Source organism: Elephas maximus, chromosome 11 (assembly GCF_024166365.1).
Source record: "Elephas maximus indicus isolate mEleMax1 chromosome 11, mEleMax1 primary haplotype, whole genome shotgun sequence".
NCBI classification, from domain to species: Eukaryota; Metazoa; Chordata; class Mammalia; order Proboscidea; family Elephantidae; genus Elephas; species Elephas maximus.
In genome coordinates this window covers 29,572,341-29,589,133 of record NC_064829.1, presented here as the reverse complement: position 1 = coordinate 29,589,133, position 16,793 = coordinate 29,572,341, and the positions used below count along the sequence as shown (strand labels likewise).

The 16,793-nt window shown below is 41.7% G+C and overlaps 1 protein-coding gene across 4 annotated transcripts in view; it reads left to right on the top strand.

The window, feature by feature from the left end:
- Window positions 1-16,793, top strand: part of TMEM241 (transmembrane protein 241) — a 214,907-nt gene that overhangs the window by 30,943 nt on the left and 167,171 nt on the right. For all 4 annotated transcript variants that reach the window (XR_007519232.1, XM_049900497.1, XM_049900496.1 and 1 more), the window contains exon 3: window positions 7,450-7,527. Coding sequence is in view for 3 of the 4 variants with exons in the window: in XM_049900497.1 (XP_049756454.1) it covers window positions 7,450-7,527 (78 nt within the window). In the remaining variant the exon portion in view is untranslated. The remainder of the gene's footprint in view (window positions 1-7,449; window positions 7,528-16,793) is intronic.

Here is a 16,793-nt window from a genome sequence, read left to right as displayed (position 1 = left end):
AAATCAAAAGATGCATTGCATTGGGCAAATCTGCTGTGAAAGACCTCTTGAAATTGTTCAAAAGCAAAGGAGAAGTGTGCTGTCAAATTACAGAGAGAGCAACTAGGGTCTCATAACCACGTGTGGATAAATTTTTGTATGCGTGTATAAATTTTGTATAAAGACCAAGGTGTGCCTGAACCAAGCCGTGATGTTTTCAGTTGCCTCATATGCATAGGAAAGCTGGATTATGAATAAGGAAGACCGAAGAAGAATTGACGTCTTTGAATTGTGGTGTTGGAGAAGAATATTGAATATACCATGGACTGCTAAAAGAATGAACAAATCTATCTTGGAAGAATTGCAACCAAAATGCTCCTTATAAGTAAGAATAGCGAGACTACATCTCACATTCTTTGGACATGTTGTCAGGAGGGATCAGTCCCTGGAGAAGGACATCATGCTTGGTAAAGTAGAAGGTCAGCAAAAAGGAGGAAGACCCTCAATGAGATGGATTGACACAGTGGCTGCAACAGTGGGCTTAAGCATAACAGTGATTGTTAGGATGGCGAAGGACCAGGGAGTATTTTGTTCTGTTGTACATAGGGTTGCTATCAGTCAAACAGACTTGATGACACCTAACAACAGCAACAAGTCTTTTTTTTTTTTTTAATTGTGCTTTAAGTGAAAGTTTACAGCTCAAGTTAGTTTTGCATACAAAAATTTATACGCACGTGGTTTTGAGACCCTTGCTCTGTCTATAATGTGACTGCACACTCCTCCTTTCCACCTGGGATTTCCCATGTCCATTCAGCCAGCTCCTGTCCCTTTCTGCCTTCTTATCTCACCTCTGGACAGGAGCTGCCCATTTAGTCTCGTGTATCTACTTGAACTAAGAAGCACATTCTTCACGAGAATCATTTTATGACTCATAGTCCAGTCTAATCTTTGTCTGAAGAGCTGGCTTCAGGAATGGTTTTAGTTCTGGGTTAACAGAGAGTCCAGGGGCCATGTCTCCTGGGGTTCCTCCAGTCTCAGAGCATTACATCTTGTCTTTTTACTAGAATTTGAGTTATGCACCCCAGTTTTCTCCTGCTGAGTCAGGGACTCTCTGTTGTATTGCGTGTCAGGGTGGTCATTGGTGATAGCCAGGCAGTATCTAGTTCTTCTGGTCTCAGGCTGATAGAATCTTTGGTTTATGTGGCCCCTTCGCTATGAGTTGAAATCGACTTGATGGCAATGGGTTTTTCTGTCTCTTGGGCTAATATTTCCCTGTGTCTTTGGTATTCTTCATTCTCCTTTGCTCCAAATGGATTGGGACCAATTGATGCATCTTAGATGGCTGCTGTCTAGCTTTTAAGACCCAAGATAACACTCACCAAAGTGGGATGCAGAACATTTTCTTAATATGCCTTGTTACGCCAGTTGAACTAGATGTCCCCTGAAATCATGGTCCCCAGACCCCCGCCCCTGCTACTCTGTCCCTTGAAGTGTTTGGTTATATTCAGGAAACTTCTTAGTTTTTGGTTTAATCCAGTTGTGTTGACTTGCCCTGTATGTATGTTGTCCTTCCCTTCACCTAAGATAATTCTTATCTACTATCTAGTTAGTGAATACCACTTTCCCTCCCTCCCCACCCTCATAACCCTCAAAGAATGTTTTCTTCTGTGTTTAAATCTTTTCTTGAGTTTTTATAATAGTGGTCTTATACAATATTTATCCTTTTGCAAATGACTAATTTAACTCAGCATAATGCCTTCCAAATTCATCCACATTACGAGATGTTTAGCGGATTTATCATTGTTCTTTATCGTGTAGTATTCCATTGTGTGAGTATGCCATGATTTGTCTATCCATTTGTCCATTGATGGGCATCTAGGTTTTTTCCATGTTTTTGCTATTGTGAACAGTGCTGCAGCGAACACACGTGTGTGTATATCTATTCGTGTGAGGGCTCTTATTTCTCTAGTGTATATTCCAAGGAGTGGGATTACTGGATCGTATGGTACTTCTATTTCTAGCTCTTTAAGGCAGTGCCTAATTGATTTTCAAAGTGATTGTGCCATTTTACATTCCCACCAGCAGTGTATAAGTGTTGCAGTCTCTCCACAACCTCTCCAACATTTATTATTTTGTGTTTTTTGTTTTCATGCTAGCCTCGTTGGGGTGAGATGGTGTCTCATGATAGTTTAGATTTTCATTTCTCTAATGGCTAATGTTTGTGAGCATTTCCTCATGCATCTGTTAGCTACCTGAATATCTTCTTTGGTGAAGTGCCTGTTCATATCCTTTGCCCATTTTTTAATTGGGTTCTTTGTCTTTCTGTAACAACAATAGTCTTTATGGAAGCAGATTTCCAGGTCTTTCTCCCTGGGTGGATTTGAACCACCAGCCTTTTGGTTAGCAACTGAGTACTTAACCATGTGCACTACCAGGCTGCTTGCCCTGTGTGACAACCAAAAATGTCTCTAGACATTGCCAAACGTCCCTTTGGGGAAAAATCACTTGTTTGAGAACTACTGCTGTAGACCAAGCATGGCCGTGTCTGCTTGTTCACTATTTAGTCCCAATGCCTAGCACAGCTCCTGCCACCTAGCTCCTGCTCAGTGAATAAACTTATGCCATGGAATTGATCCCATTCACAGCGACCCTGTAGGACAGAGTAGAACTACCTTGTAGGGTTTCCAAGCTGTAATCTTTATGGAAGCAGACTGCCACATCTTTCTCCCGTGGAGTGGCTGGTGGATTCAAACTGCTGACCTTTAGGTTAACAGCCCAGTGCTTAACCACTGTGCCACCAGGGCTTCTCGCTCAATGAATAGTGGTAAATAAGTGGTTACATCTTTATTCAGTGCATTATATAGCCTCAGAGCTGGTTTTATGACTTGTAGAAAATAAATTCCTAGAAAACCATGGCTTGGGAGCATTTTTGAAAGGTATATTGCTGAGACTCTGGGGAGCTCAAAGAATTAAATTGCTCAGAGAGAAAAACTAAGTCATGCTTTCTCAAATAGATATGCAACAAAGGTTGTGGATTTGTTCTGCATGCTAAATAGAAAAAAGTGACAAAAAGAGAGTTATACAAATTCCAAAAAGCTAGGATAAAAATATCGCTTAGCCTTAGCCTGCTAACTGCTTACAAAATATGTGATAGCATTTAAATATTTGTCATTACAAATGGCAATTTATTGTTAAATTTCCCTTTATACCACTTCTAGATGAAATAGTTGCTCTTGTGATAAAAATGCTTGTCTCGGAGTTTTAGAGACCCAGTATTCTCCTAAAAGTTACCGATTGTAAAGAACTCTCAATTGCTTGTAACTCTTTTATAAGAGGCTCATGTGTGCTGCAGGGTTGGAGATTCATCTGGTTTATTTATCTCTTTATTCATCCATCAACTTGTTACAATAGTCATTTTCCTGAGTGCCTGCTACGTTCAATGTTTAAGCATAAAACCAAAAACCAAACCCATTGCCATCCAGCAGATTCCAACTCATAGTCACCCTGGAGGACAGAGTAGAACTGCCTCGTAGGGCTTCCACTGAGCAGCTGGTGGATTTGAACTACCCATCATTTGGTTAGCAGCCGAGTTTTTAACCACTGTGCCACCAGGGCTCCATATATAAAAAAAGCATAGTCTTATCTAATTCTAGAGGATTTTGTAATCTAGATAAAAATAAGTAAATAACTGCTATGTAGTGTGATAAGTGCCCTGATGACGTAAGTAGCACAGAGTCAGCACTTTGGAGGGACAGTGATTTCTGCTTGGCTGGGTCAGCGAGGCTTTACAAAGGAGACAGGAAACCTGGGTCTTAGAGGATGAGCAGGTGTTCACTGACACACAAGGAGATGAGAACGCTATGGGTCAGGAGGCTAAAACCCAAAACCAAACTTGTTGCCGTTGAGTTGATTGCAACTCCTAGCAACCCTGTAGGACAGAGTAGAACTGCCCCGTAGAGTTTCCAAAGCTGTAATCTTTACTGCCACATCTTTTTCCCTTGTGGAGCAGCTGATAGGTTCAAACCACCAAAGTGCTGTTTAGCAGCTGAGTGCTTAACCACTGCACCACCAGGGCTCTAGTCAGGAGAATAAAACCAAACCAAACCCCTTGCTGTTGAGTCGATTCCGACTCATGTGGCTGGTGGATTTGAACTGCTGACCTTTTTGTTAGCAGCCACTAACCACTGCGTCAACAGGGCTCCAGTCAGGAGGATAGCACGTGCAAACTCCTGGATGCATGGAATGGCTAGCACATTCCAGAGGCTGTGTGGATTGTCAGTGTGGCTGGAATGTGGCTGCCCACAGCAGATGGACTGGAGCTGATCCAGCAGAGGGCCAGGCATAGGTCCCAGAGGGCTGTGTGTTACATACACCTGTGACTTTATCCTGTAGGCCAGGCGTTCTCAACTGTAGTGTGGCAACACTTGGGCATGTTGTAACTACTTCTGAGGTGAAATGTTGCATGTCATTTAGAACTAAAAATAAGGTTTTGAAGTTTATGAATGATCCACCTAAAATGAAAAAGCAATTAGAGTGGAACAGAATAAGGCTATGCCTATATATAGGCCATTATGCATGTAAAGTTTTGCCTCACTCATTTGTCGCTGGCATGTATTTTCTGGAGTGGGAGAGGCAGGGTGTTTATAACCTGTGCTGCCCTTAGTGAGGCCCCTAAACTCTCTGGGCTTATGGGAGGTGTCACATGAACATCCTGATCCCAGAAAGAGGCCAAGAGCTGCTGCCTGTGACAAGGGGAAGAATATACTGTTTTGTTTTGTTTGTTTGTTTACTTTTATTGTGGTAAAATATATATAAGAAAATTTTTTTGCTATTTTAACCAGTTTTAAAAATTTTATTTTATTTTAGGTGAAAGTTTACAGCCCAGATTTTTTTTCATTCAAAAATTTTATTTACAAATTGTTTTATGACATTAGTTGAAATCCCCACAATGTGTCAGCACTCTCCCCCTTGCCCTTTCCATCCTGGATTCTCAGTGTCCATTCATCCAGCTTTCCTGTCCCTTTGTGCCTTCTCAGTCTTTGCTTTTGGGCAGATTGTGCCTATTTGGTTTTGTATACTTGATTGAACTAAGAAGCACATCCTTCACATGTGTCATTGTTTGTTTTATAAGCCTGCCTAGTTTGTGTCTGAAAAATGGGCTTCAGGAGTGGCTTCAGTTCTGAGATAGCAGGGTGTCTAGTGGCCATAGTCTTGGGGGTTCCTCTGGTCTCTGTCAGACCCGTAAGTCTAGCCCTTTTTTGTGAATTTTAATTTTGTTCTGCATTTTCTCCTACTTTGCCCTGGACCCTCTATTGTGATCTCTGTCAGAGTGGTTGGTGGTAGTAGCCTGGCACCATCTAGTTTTTCTGGGCTCAGGCTGGTAGAGGCTGTGGTTCGTGTGGTCCAGTAGTCCTTTGGACTAGTATTCTCCTTGTGTCTTTGGTTTTCTTCATTCTCCTTTGCTCTGAACATAATGGGAGCACCAGATGTATCTTAGATGGCCGCTTCAAGCTTTTAGGACCCCAGATGCTACTCACCAAAGTAGGATGTAGAACATTTTCTTTATGAACTGTGTTATGTCAATTGACCTGTATGTCCCCTGGGACCATGGTGCCCAGCCCTCAGCCCCAGTAACTGATTCTCTCAAGGTATTTGGATATGTTTCAGGAAGCTTCTATTACCTTGCCTTGGTCAAGCGGTACTGTCTTTCCTTTTACCAAAGTTAAACATTTGTCTACTATCTAATTAGTGATTTCCCCTCCCCTCCCTCATAACCATCAAAGATTACTTTTTTCTGTGTGTAAACCTTTTCTTGGGTTTTTATAATAGTGATATCAACAAGGAAACCCTGATGACGTAGTAGGTAAGAGCTATGACTGCTAACCAAAAGTTTGGCAGTTTGAATCCACCAGGCGCTCCTTGGAAGCCCTATGGGCAATTCTATTCTGTCCTATAGGGTCGCTATGAGTTGGAATTGACTTGACGTCAGTGGATTTGTTTCTTTTTTTTTGGTCTCATACAGTATTCGTCCTTTTGTGATCAACTCTATTTTAGTCATTTTTAAGTGTACAGTTTATTGACACTAAGGACATTCACCATATTGTGCAACCATTACCAGTATCCATTTCCGAAAGTTTTTCATCACCCCAATGGAAACTCGGTGCCCCTTAAGCAGGAAGTCCCCATTCCCACCTTCCCTCAGCCCCTCGTGACCACTAATTAACTTCTGTCTCTATGCATTAACCTATTCTAGGTATTTCATATAAGTGGAATCACACTATATTTGTCTTTATGTGTCTGACTTATTTAGCATAATGTTTTCAAGGTTCACCCATGTTGTCATATGTGTCAGGACTTTATTTCTCTTTAACTGAGTAATATTCCATCGTATGGATATGTATGGATATACATTTTGTTTATCTATTCATCTTTTGTTGTACACTTAGGTTGTTTCCATCTCTTGGCTATTGTGAATAATGCTGCAGTGCACACTGGTAGATAATTATCTGTTTGACTCTCTGCTTTCAAGTCTTCGAGATAAATACCTAGGAGTGATATTGAGAATCAACTGTTTTTAAAACAAGCATACCAAAAAAAGAAAGAAAAAAAAAAAAAAAAGCCAAACCCATCGCTGTGACTTCAATTCCGACTCATAGTGACCTTATAGGATAGAATTGCCCCATAAGGTTTCCGAGGAGTGGCTGATTCGAGCTGACCTTTTGGTTAGTAGCCTGAGCTCTTAACCATTGTACCACTAGGGCAGACAAGCATACAACACAATTAAATTTGAATTTTAGAATGAACTCTGTAGCTACAAGATAGAAAATGAATTTTGTGGGACAACCCTGGAGAGGCAGGACCAGTTAGGGGACTAATGCTGTGTGTGGTCCAGAGCTGAGATAATGAGAGCATGAAATAAGGTAGAGGCAGAGGGGATGGAGGAGATGGTTTCAGATTTGAGAGCTACTACTGGGATAAAATCAGTAAGATTTTATGTCTAAATGAAGGAGGTGAATAAGGAGGAAGGGCTAGGATGAGTTTAGGTTTTTGTTTGGCTGATTAAGGATAGCAAAAGGATGATCAGGATATGGGGAGAAGTTCTAATTAATGTTTTAGGCATGTTAAAATTGGGAGCTTGTGGGATATCAGGGTGGCGGTATCTGGGTGAGAGCAGGGATTTGGGAATCATCAGTGCAGAGCAGTGGGAGAAGCAGAGGCTGCAGGTAACATTATTCAGGAACAGTCTAGAGTAAGGAGAGAACATCAATGTCAGCACTCAGTGCAGCAGCTAGACTCAAGGCAATAGCAGAGAGTGAGAAGGAAAGGTGTGAGAAATGGGTTCATAATTAGGAAAGAGTAGGAGAAAAGAGTTGAAGAAGGACTGGATGTGTTTGTGTCACTCATCAAATCTGCTGTGCTGCCTAGTGTTTGAGAACACCACTGTTTAATTCACATTGGTATTTATTGCAGGTGGCAGACATTAATTGGTGGACTTTTGCTTCATGTGTCATGGAAGCTGGGCTGGGTGGAGATCAACAGCAATTCAAGGTATGACATACTCTTCTGTGCATGATTCGTGATTTGTACTCTGCTTATTTTTATATTATTGAATTTCTTATGGTGTTATATTGGAAAATATGGATGTTTGAGATAATTAGTCTGTTAGTTCTCTTCTAACCTTAAGAGTCAGTGATTTTTATAATTAAATAAAACTCAAGCAGTGTTTTCCTGGTTAATACACTATTAAAATTAACTGAGATATGCAATTTATTACACCATATTAATTTGGCTTTGTTTTAGAATATAGGGTTACTATCAATGGGTTGTTAAAACTGCTTTAAAAGTTTTCTGCAAGTTTTTGTTTTGAAATTACTTCTGACTTCCAGCAAAGTTTCAATAGTACAAAGAACTCCCATGCCCTTTACTCAGATTCCCCAGTTGTTATTGCTTTACCGCATTTCCTCTTGAAATATACGTGCATTGTTTTGTTCTGAACTGTTTGAGAGTATGTTGTAGACAAGATGCCTCTAAATTTTTTAGTGTGTGTTTCCTAAGAGCAAGGACGGTCTCTTACATGCTACAGTTCAGTTATCAAAATAAGAAAGTTCACATTGACACAATGCCATTATCTCATCTACAGACCATATTCTTATTTTACCAGTTTTCTCAATAATATCCTTTTTAGCTCCTCCTTCCCTCAAAAAATTCTGATCTAGGATCCAATCCAGATTGCACATTACATTAGTTGTTACGATTCTGTTAAAATAGCTTTTCAAAGAAGTTTAAAATAAATCTCAAAGGTGATGACATTTTCATCCAAAATAATCATCAGAATTGGTTATCCATTCCTGCCTATCACAGATAAATCCTTCTGATTCTTTGAGAACATCATGCCTAGCCTGAAATGATGCCCAAAATGAAAGGAACATTAAGTTCAGGCTTATATGAATAAGGTGAACATCCCAAATGTATGATCAGGCCAAGTTACTCACCATGTGGTCCAAATTATTCTGCCCGACTTTTCTGTTAATATGATTAACTGGCTAATTGCTAAGTCACCCTTTGCTTGGCACCCAGGAGAAGCTTTGAGAGCGTGTCCAGTGTGAATATTCATAATTTTGGTTTCTCCTGAAAATATAAAACAGGAGGGCAAAAAACTAGTTGTTATGGATTGAATTTTATCCCCCCAAAATGTGTATCAACTTGGCTAGGCCGTGATTCCCAGTATTAGGTGATTGTACACCATTTTGTCATTTGATGTGATTTTCCTATGTGTTGTAAATCCTACCTCTATGATGTTAATGAGTCAGGATTAGAGGCAGTTACATTAATGAGGCAGGACTCAATCCACAAGCTCTTTTTTAAATTGTGCTTTAGATGAAGCTTTACAGAGCAAATTAGTTTCTCAGTAAACAATTAATATACATTGTTTTGTGACATTGATTGCCAACCTCATGAAGTGTCAACACTCTCCCCTTCTTGACCTCAGATTCCCCATTATGAACTTTCTTGCCCCGTTCTGCCTTCATATCCTCTCCCCTCATTTGGTGTGCCCATTTAGTCTCATTTTGTTTTATGGGCCTGTCTAATCTTTGGCTGAAGGGCGAACCTCAGGAATGACTTCAGTACTGAGTTAAAAGGGTGTCTGGGGGCCATACTCTCGGGATTTCTCCAGTCTCTGTCAGGCCAGTAAGTCTGGTCTTTCTTTGTAAATCAGTATTTTTTTTTTTTAAAAGAATTTTTATTTCACTTTAAGTGAAAGTTTACAAATCAAGTCAGTCTCTCACATATAAACTTATATACACCTTACTACGTACTCCCACTTACTCTCCCCCAATGAGTCAGCCCGCTCCCTCCTTCCAGTCTCTCCTTTCATGACTGTTTTCCCAGTTTCTAACCCCCCTACTCTCCCATCTCCCCGCCAGACAGGAAATGCCAACATAGTCTCAAGTGTCCACCTGATACAAGTAGCTCACTCCTCATCAGCATCTCCCTCCAACCCATTGTCCAGTCCAATCCATGTCTGCTGAGTTGGCTTCAGAAATGGTTCCTGTCCTGGGCCAACAGAAGGTTTGGGGATCATGATTGCCGGGATTCTTCTAGTTTTAGTCAGACCATTAAGTCTGGTCTTTTTATGAGAATTTGGGGTCTGCATCCCACTGTTCTCCTACTCCCTCAGGGGTTCTCTGTTGTGCTCTCTGTCAGGGCAGTCATCGGTTGTGGCCGGGCACCCTCTAGTTCTTCTGGTCTCAGGTTCATGTAGTCTGTAGTTCATGTGACCCTTTTTGTCTCTTGGGCTCATAATTACCTTGTGACCTTGGTGTTCTTCATTCTCCTTTGGTCCAGGTGGGTTGAGACCAATTGATGCATCTTAGATGGCTGCTTGTTAGCGTTTAAGACCCCAGATGCCACACTTCAAAGCGGGATGCAGAATATTTTCTTGATAGAATTTATTATGCCAATTGACTTAGATGTCCCCTGAAGCCATAGTCCCCAAACCCCCGCCCTTGCTCCGCTGACCTTCAAAGTATTCAGTTTATTCAGGAAACTTCTTTGCTTTTGGTCCAGTCCAGTTGTGCTGACCTGTACTGAGTGTTGTCCTTCCCTTCACCTAAAGCAGTTCTTGTCTACTATCTAATCAGTCAATAACCCTCTCCCACCCACCCTCCCTCCCCACCTCATAACCACAAAAGAATGTTTTCTTCTCAGTTTAAACTATTTCTCAAGATCTTATAATAGTGGTCTTATACAATATTTGTCCTTTTGCGTCTGACTAATTTCACTCAGCATAATGCCTTCCAGGTTCCTCCATGTTATGAAATGTTTCACAGATTCATCATTGTTCTTTATCGATGCGTAGTATTCCATTGTGTGAATATACCATAATTTATTTATCCATTCGTCCGTTGATAGACACCTTGGTTGCTTCCAGCTTTTTGCTATTGTAAACAGTGCTGCAATAAACATGGGTGTGCATATATCTGTTTGCGTAAAGACTCTTATTTCTCTAGGATATATTCCGAGGAGTGGGATTTCTGGGTCGTGTGGTAGTTCTATTTCTAACTTTTTAAGGAAACGCCAGATCGATTTCCAAAGTGGTTGTACCATTTTACAGTAAATTAGTATTTCGTTCTACATTTTTCTCTAGCTGTGTCTGGAATTCTCTGTTGTAATCTCTGCCAGAGCAGTCAGTGGTAGTAGCCTGGACACATCCAGTTGTACTGGACTCAGTCTAGTGAAGGCCGTGGTAGTTGTGATACATTAGTCCTTTGGACTAATCTTTCCCTTGTGTCTTTGATTTTCTTCATTCTCCCTTGCTCCTGATGGGGTGAGACCAGTGGAGTATCTTAGATGGCTGCTCACAAGCTTTTAAGACCCCAGATGCTACTTACCAAAATGGAATGTAGAACATTTTCTTTATAAACTATGTTATGCCAATTGAGCTAGATGTTCCCTGAGACCATGATCCCCACAGCCATCAGCCCACTACTTTGGTCCCTCAGGGTACTTTTGGGATTTTATATGTGATAAACCAAACTGGTTGCTGTCGAGTCATTCGACTCATGGCGACTAAATCGTACTTTATGCTCCATTGTTGTGGTGGATATTTCTATGAGTACTAGGACTTCATCTATACAAAAACGGGCCCTGCATTCACACGACCTGTGATAGTTCCAATATTTAGTTAAATTGTGAAGCACTCTGACTCCAAGTGGTTAACCTTATTCCTCCACAGGAGCTGGAGGTTGAACTAGAATGAGGGACTAGGCTGTCATAGTTTGACTGGCGTCCACTGGCTCTGACCAACATGGGTCTCCCGTTCTTAAAGAGTTCATGATTATAATTATCTTATAGTTATAATTTCTGATGTAAATTATTCACTGATTGATAATAAACAAAAAAACCAAACCCATTGCTCCTGAGTCAATTCCAACTCATAGTGGCCCTGTAGGACAGAGTAGAACTGCCCCATAAGACTTCCAAGGAGCAGCTGGTGGATTTGAACTGCTGATCTTTTTGGTTAGCAGCCGAACTCTTAACCACTATGTCACCAGAGCTTCCTAATTAATAAGTCTTTTTTAAAAAATTACCTTTTTCATGTTTCCTGCCATTCTTCATTCTTCATACTTTTTGTTTTGGTACTGATCAGTGGAACCGAATGAAGTCAGAGATTCTCAAGATTGTGTCTCTGGAAGAAATGTCCTCTTAAAGTAGAAGTTTGAGACCCACTAGACAGTATTGTCCCTTGAATTCTTACGATGCCAGGTTCTACCTGTCTCAGAAGATCTGTGATCACGTCCCCCTGTCAGTACCCTTGCTAAATGTCCTAGAGGCCTTTTCACCTCGATCTCCTGGACTTCCATAGATGATTTCACAGCCACTCACATGATGTCAGCTCATTTAAGCTTCTTGTCAAAGATCCCAGCGTCTGGGTTTTTATCGGATCTTGTGGTTAATAACTACTGCATAGCTCAGGATTTCCAGTTACCGTGGGCTCCTGGCAAAGGGATGTAACCAGATGGCAGCAGCAAGGACCTGACCAGCGTTCTTTCTGAGCCCAGGCTGGGTTTGTGTTTGCTGTGGCTGCTGTTTCCTCCTGGGCCTGGCTTTCTGATTATGTCATCAGGGAACTGAAGTCCAGCTACTCTTGTACAGAGATAGCAGAGGTTTGACTCTGCTGAACATTGAAACAGCAGGAAGACAGCCTGGATTCTGTGGAGGCACAGTTATGACAGTGGGCTGGAGGGTGAGTCCCAAATTGGTTTTCATACAGCATATGCTGCAGATAACTCGTTTGACTCCCCTTATGATCTAGAGCACAGTAGGACCACAGCTTCCCTCTCAAACAAGTCTCACAACTTGGCAATGCAATTCTTTTGTTGCGAAGAGGCCATACCTGCTATGCCTGCCATTCTCTGGCCACGTCATGTATTAAGTCCACAAGAGTGACCTGAATGAGTCATTCTACTTTCAGGATTGTTTGCCTGGGCTTTTGGGTGTTTCCACCCAGACTTGGACAATGCCCTTGGAATCTTCTGTCTTGGGAAAAGAGCACTGTTTCTCGGCCACAAGTTTGTTGTTATATGGCAGCTCCTGCTGTGACCAAACCATTGCAGAATGTTGGAATTGAACTTTCTAGCAGATGTTGAAGTCCTTTGCTGAAGTCTTATTGTATTTAAAAAATGTGATCATAAAAGAATACTGTGACCTGTTTTATCTGACTGGGCATCGCTTAGCACAGCTTGACCATGGCGTTCTTTATTGGATTCTCTAAATGAGGACGCTGTGAGTCGGAATCTACTCGATGGCAACAGGTTTTTTATGGGGAATGGGGACATACTCACATGTATTTCATTTGAGACTCCAGTGCTGCAGTTCCTGTATTGCCAGGACACATGTTTACATAAAACACATTGAAAATAGTTTTTAACCGACTTGCCACTTTTTGTCCATTATAAATAAGATAGCAAAATTTTAACTCTCAAATTTTTTAAAAATTGTAATTTATTTTTAACTTTTTTCTGTAAAGCTAATTTTTTAGAGCAGTTCTAGATTTACAGAAAAATTTTGCAGAAAGTAGAGAGAATTCCCATATGTACACTGTTTCGCCATTTCCCTCGCATACTGTTGCTCCTGCTGCTACCATCTTCTAGCATTTCTGTGGTACATTTATTAGAATTGATGAGCTGATGTTGATACCTTATCATTAACCATAGTTTACTGTAGGGTTCGCTCTTAGTGTCATGCAGGCCTATGGGTTCTGACAAATACATAATGTCATGTGTCCACCATCACAGTATCACACAGAATGGTTTACCTGCCCTAAAAATGCCCTGTGCTCTACCTCTTCATCCCTCCATGCTCCCTGGCCCTCTGCCAACTCTCAAGTTTTTAAGTATGAGAAATGATGAGTTAAAAATTCTGTGCTACGATGTACTCTTGTGACTAGGGATTCCTAACACATAAACTAGAAGCCCCCACCCCTTAATTTCCATCAAGAGTCTTGGCTGGAGAGCCATAAAAAATGTCTTTGATAAAATCCTCCAAGTTGCCTCAGCACTGTCCTTAAAGAAATGAACAGTTAGCCAATCGATCATGGCCCAGAATACACTTCTATTTAAAGATTATTTATGTTTTTAAGTGAGCTAGCCCACCTTCATCAAAGCCACTGATGGTTGGAATTCCTCAAAGATATTTTAATGTGTTGTTATATCATTTTGGGTGACTCCTGTAGTTTTATAAAATGTCATCTTTGCTCACAGAGGGAAGGTCGGACTCAAATGCATGTGTTTTTGATACTTGCTACTGTTGCTTTCTCTCCAGAGGAATACTTTAAGTACATATGTAAAAATGACTTTTCTGGGGGGTAATGAAACTAACTTTGAAAACTTCCTGAGGAAACCCTACTGAGACCCATGGAAGGGACATAATACTGAATGAAGTCTGGTTGGTGTTGGTGTGGTGGTTGTAGTCGTTTCTGGAGGAAGTGTCCACGAGGGCAGGGATGGGTAAAAGGATGGGTTTTTTTGGTATTGGATTACTTCATCTGAGTGGATCACAGACAGGACAGTAATGCTACAAGCCGGCCTTTATTACTGTATGCAGTTCATGCGGATAACACTCCATGCACAGGAGACTGCTGGCCTCCTATCCTGTCACAGTCCACACCTCACGTGGCCATCTCACTGTGTCCACAAAGCCCGTGTCTGCTTTCTTCATAAGGCTATGCCGATAGTATTAATCTAACTCTCCCAGACCCGAGGTCAAAGGCATTATGTCTTCCACATTAGATCGTGGGCTATAGACTGGCAAGGTACATGTTCTGGAATTTGCTTCTTTCTCATATTTACCAGAAATGAAATATGCTTTTCTTCTTTTCTGTCCTGCTTCAATTATTTTTCGGGGACCTGGGAGACTTATATCTCTTTTTATTTTTTGACCTGTATTTCTGTACCCTTCATTCTCAAGTGCTGCACCTGCAGTCAGTGTCCCAGGGCTCACTCAGGTACCCTCCAGGCTTGGGCCTCCCAGGGGTGGGTGAGGTGTGTGAGCTGGTGGTGGAGAGGGGCACCTACCCTGACGGGAGTTGCAGGGTGACAGCCCCTAAAGCTGCAGCAGGGTCGAGGCCTGAACTACTGGGGGGAAGGGCAGTGAGGGCCTTTCAAACATGGTGGTGTTGGGACCTGAGAGAGAACTGGATTTCTTTGAGGCTCCTGTTGACTTTCAGGGATTGTCAAAAACCTTAAGGAGGGTGACAAGATTTATATTTCAGCATGACCTGGGATTCCATGTTGAGAAGTGGGAAGACATGATTCTGTGTGTTGAGGGAGGTAGGAAGAACCAATTATGAAAGTGCCTGAGAATGGAACTTTATAGAAATCAAATGGTAACATAGTCCTTTGTATGTATCTGGGGCACTGCTGTGTGTGTGAAACTTTGGGTACTGCAGCTAGCAAGTTCCAGAGGCTGAGACCCATGCTGCCTTTTTCTAAATCAGATGTTGGCAAACTTTCTGTAAACAACCCCCCGAGAGTAAATATTTTAGACTTCTGGGCTGTACAGTCTCTGTTGCAACTATTCCCCTCTGCCATGGGAGCACAAAAGCTTGCCATGGACAGTACGTATACGGATGAGCATTTCTGTGGTCCAGTAAAACACGATTCTGAAAACAGGCAGCAGGTTGGATTTGGCACGTGGGGCACAGTTTACTGAGCCCTGCTCTCAGTTACATTCTGGGAGAAACAGTAGCTTCACAGAGTTCTCAGAATCAGGTAATATTAGGTCTGGGAATTGTCAAGGGAATGTGGCGCTCTGAGTCAGGAGGGAGAGTAAAGAATGAAAGAGAAAGGTCTAAGAAAAGCAGGAAGGAGGGAGGAATGGGGGAATAAGACCCTTTGAGGAATATATTCACCAGTAATGGAAAAATTTTTTTTTTAATGGAAAAAAGAAAAGACATCTAGGTATCTTCTGAGTTAATAAATGTAGACATTCTTTTCAACTGCAAAGCAAGTATTGACTTTTCAATGTAAGGTGTTACTATCTTAGGCAATGCCAGTAGGAACATAGAAGTCCTCCTATCTTGGTTTCTTCTTACTTTCAAGTTTGAGAACTGTTCTTAGGTCCACCAGGTGTCAGTATAACCCAGAGAATTCTGAGGAATTCAGGCGCTGGTCTTTTCAGAGAGCAGATGTTCCCTCAATAATGCATGCTCTATTTGAAAAACAAGTGATTTAATTTAATTAGCTTCCATCTCAATAACAACAGTTTTATAATTCGTGCCAGCAGACTTTTGTTAGCTTCTTGTAAAATGCTTTCTTCCTCAGGGCTCTTAGGGACAGTGGAGTGTGCCCCAACAAAAAACAAACACGCCCCCGGTTCAAACAACTTGAACTATTTGTGCATATAAATCTGTTAAGAAAAATGACATATCATAACAATTTTCAAACCAGACCCTGTGGCAAATTTTCCTAGAATATAGTGCAGTCTGTACTGCTAGGAGTTGCTGAGAGACCCCTTTCCACCCTCAGCCCCCACAGGGATCACCTGATAACAGCTTCCTGTCAAGACCACCTCAGGCTTTAACTCTATTTTGCTTCCTTTTTTGGCACACAGCACACTGAATGCAAAAACCAGCATGGCGGGGTGGGCAAGATAGTGCCAGCCAATGAATTAAGGGTGGAGAAAAAGTGCATTAAGGGTAGAGAAAAAGTGAGGGTTCAGTGGTGGTTCAGTGGTAGATTCTCACCTTCCATGCAGGAGCCCTGGGTTTGGTTTCTGGCCATGAGCCTCATGCACAGCTAACACCCATCTGTCATTGGAGGCTTGCATATTGCCATGCTGCTGAACAAGTTTCAGCAGTTTCCAGACCAAGACAGACTAGGAAGGAAGGCCTGGCAATCTCCTTCTGAAAATGAAAACCCTGTGGATCACAACAACCTGATCCTCAACAAATCATGGGGATGGTGCAGGACTGGGCTCCATTTCTTTCCATTGCGTGTGGGGTCAACGTGAGTCAACAGCAACTTGATGGTAGCTGACAACAGTGCACAAAAACAAAAAACAAAAACCTACCCCCACTGTCGTCGAGTCGATTCCAACTCATAGCGACCCTATAGGACAGAGTAGAGCTGCACCATAGAGTTTCCAAGGAGCGCCTGGCGGATTCGAACTGCTGACCTCTTGGTTAGCAGCTGTAGCACTTAACCACTATGCCACCAGGGTTTCCAACAGCAGTTTATGCCTAGTTTATTCCTTATTTTTAGGCCCTTGGCTACCTTAGAATCATACAGTGTTAGATCTGTAAAAGAGGATAA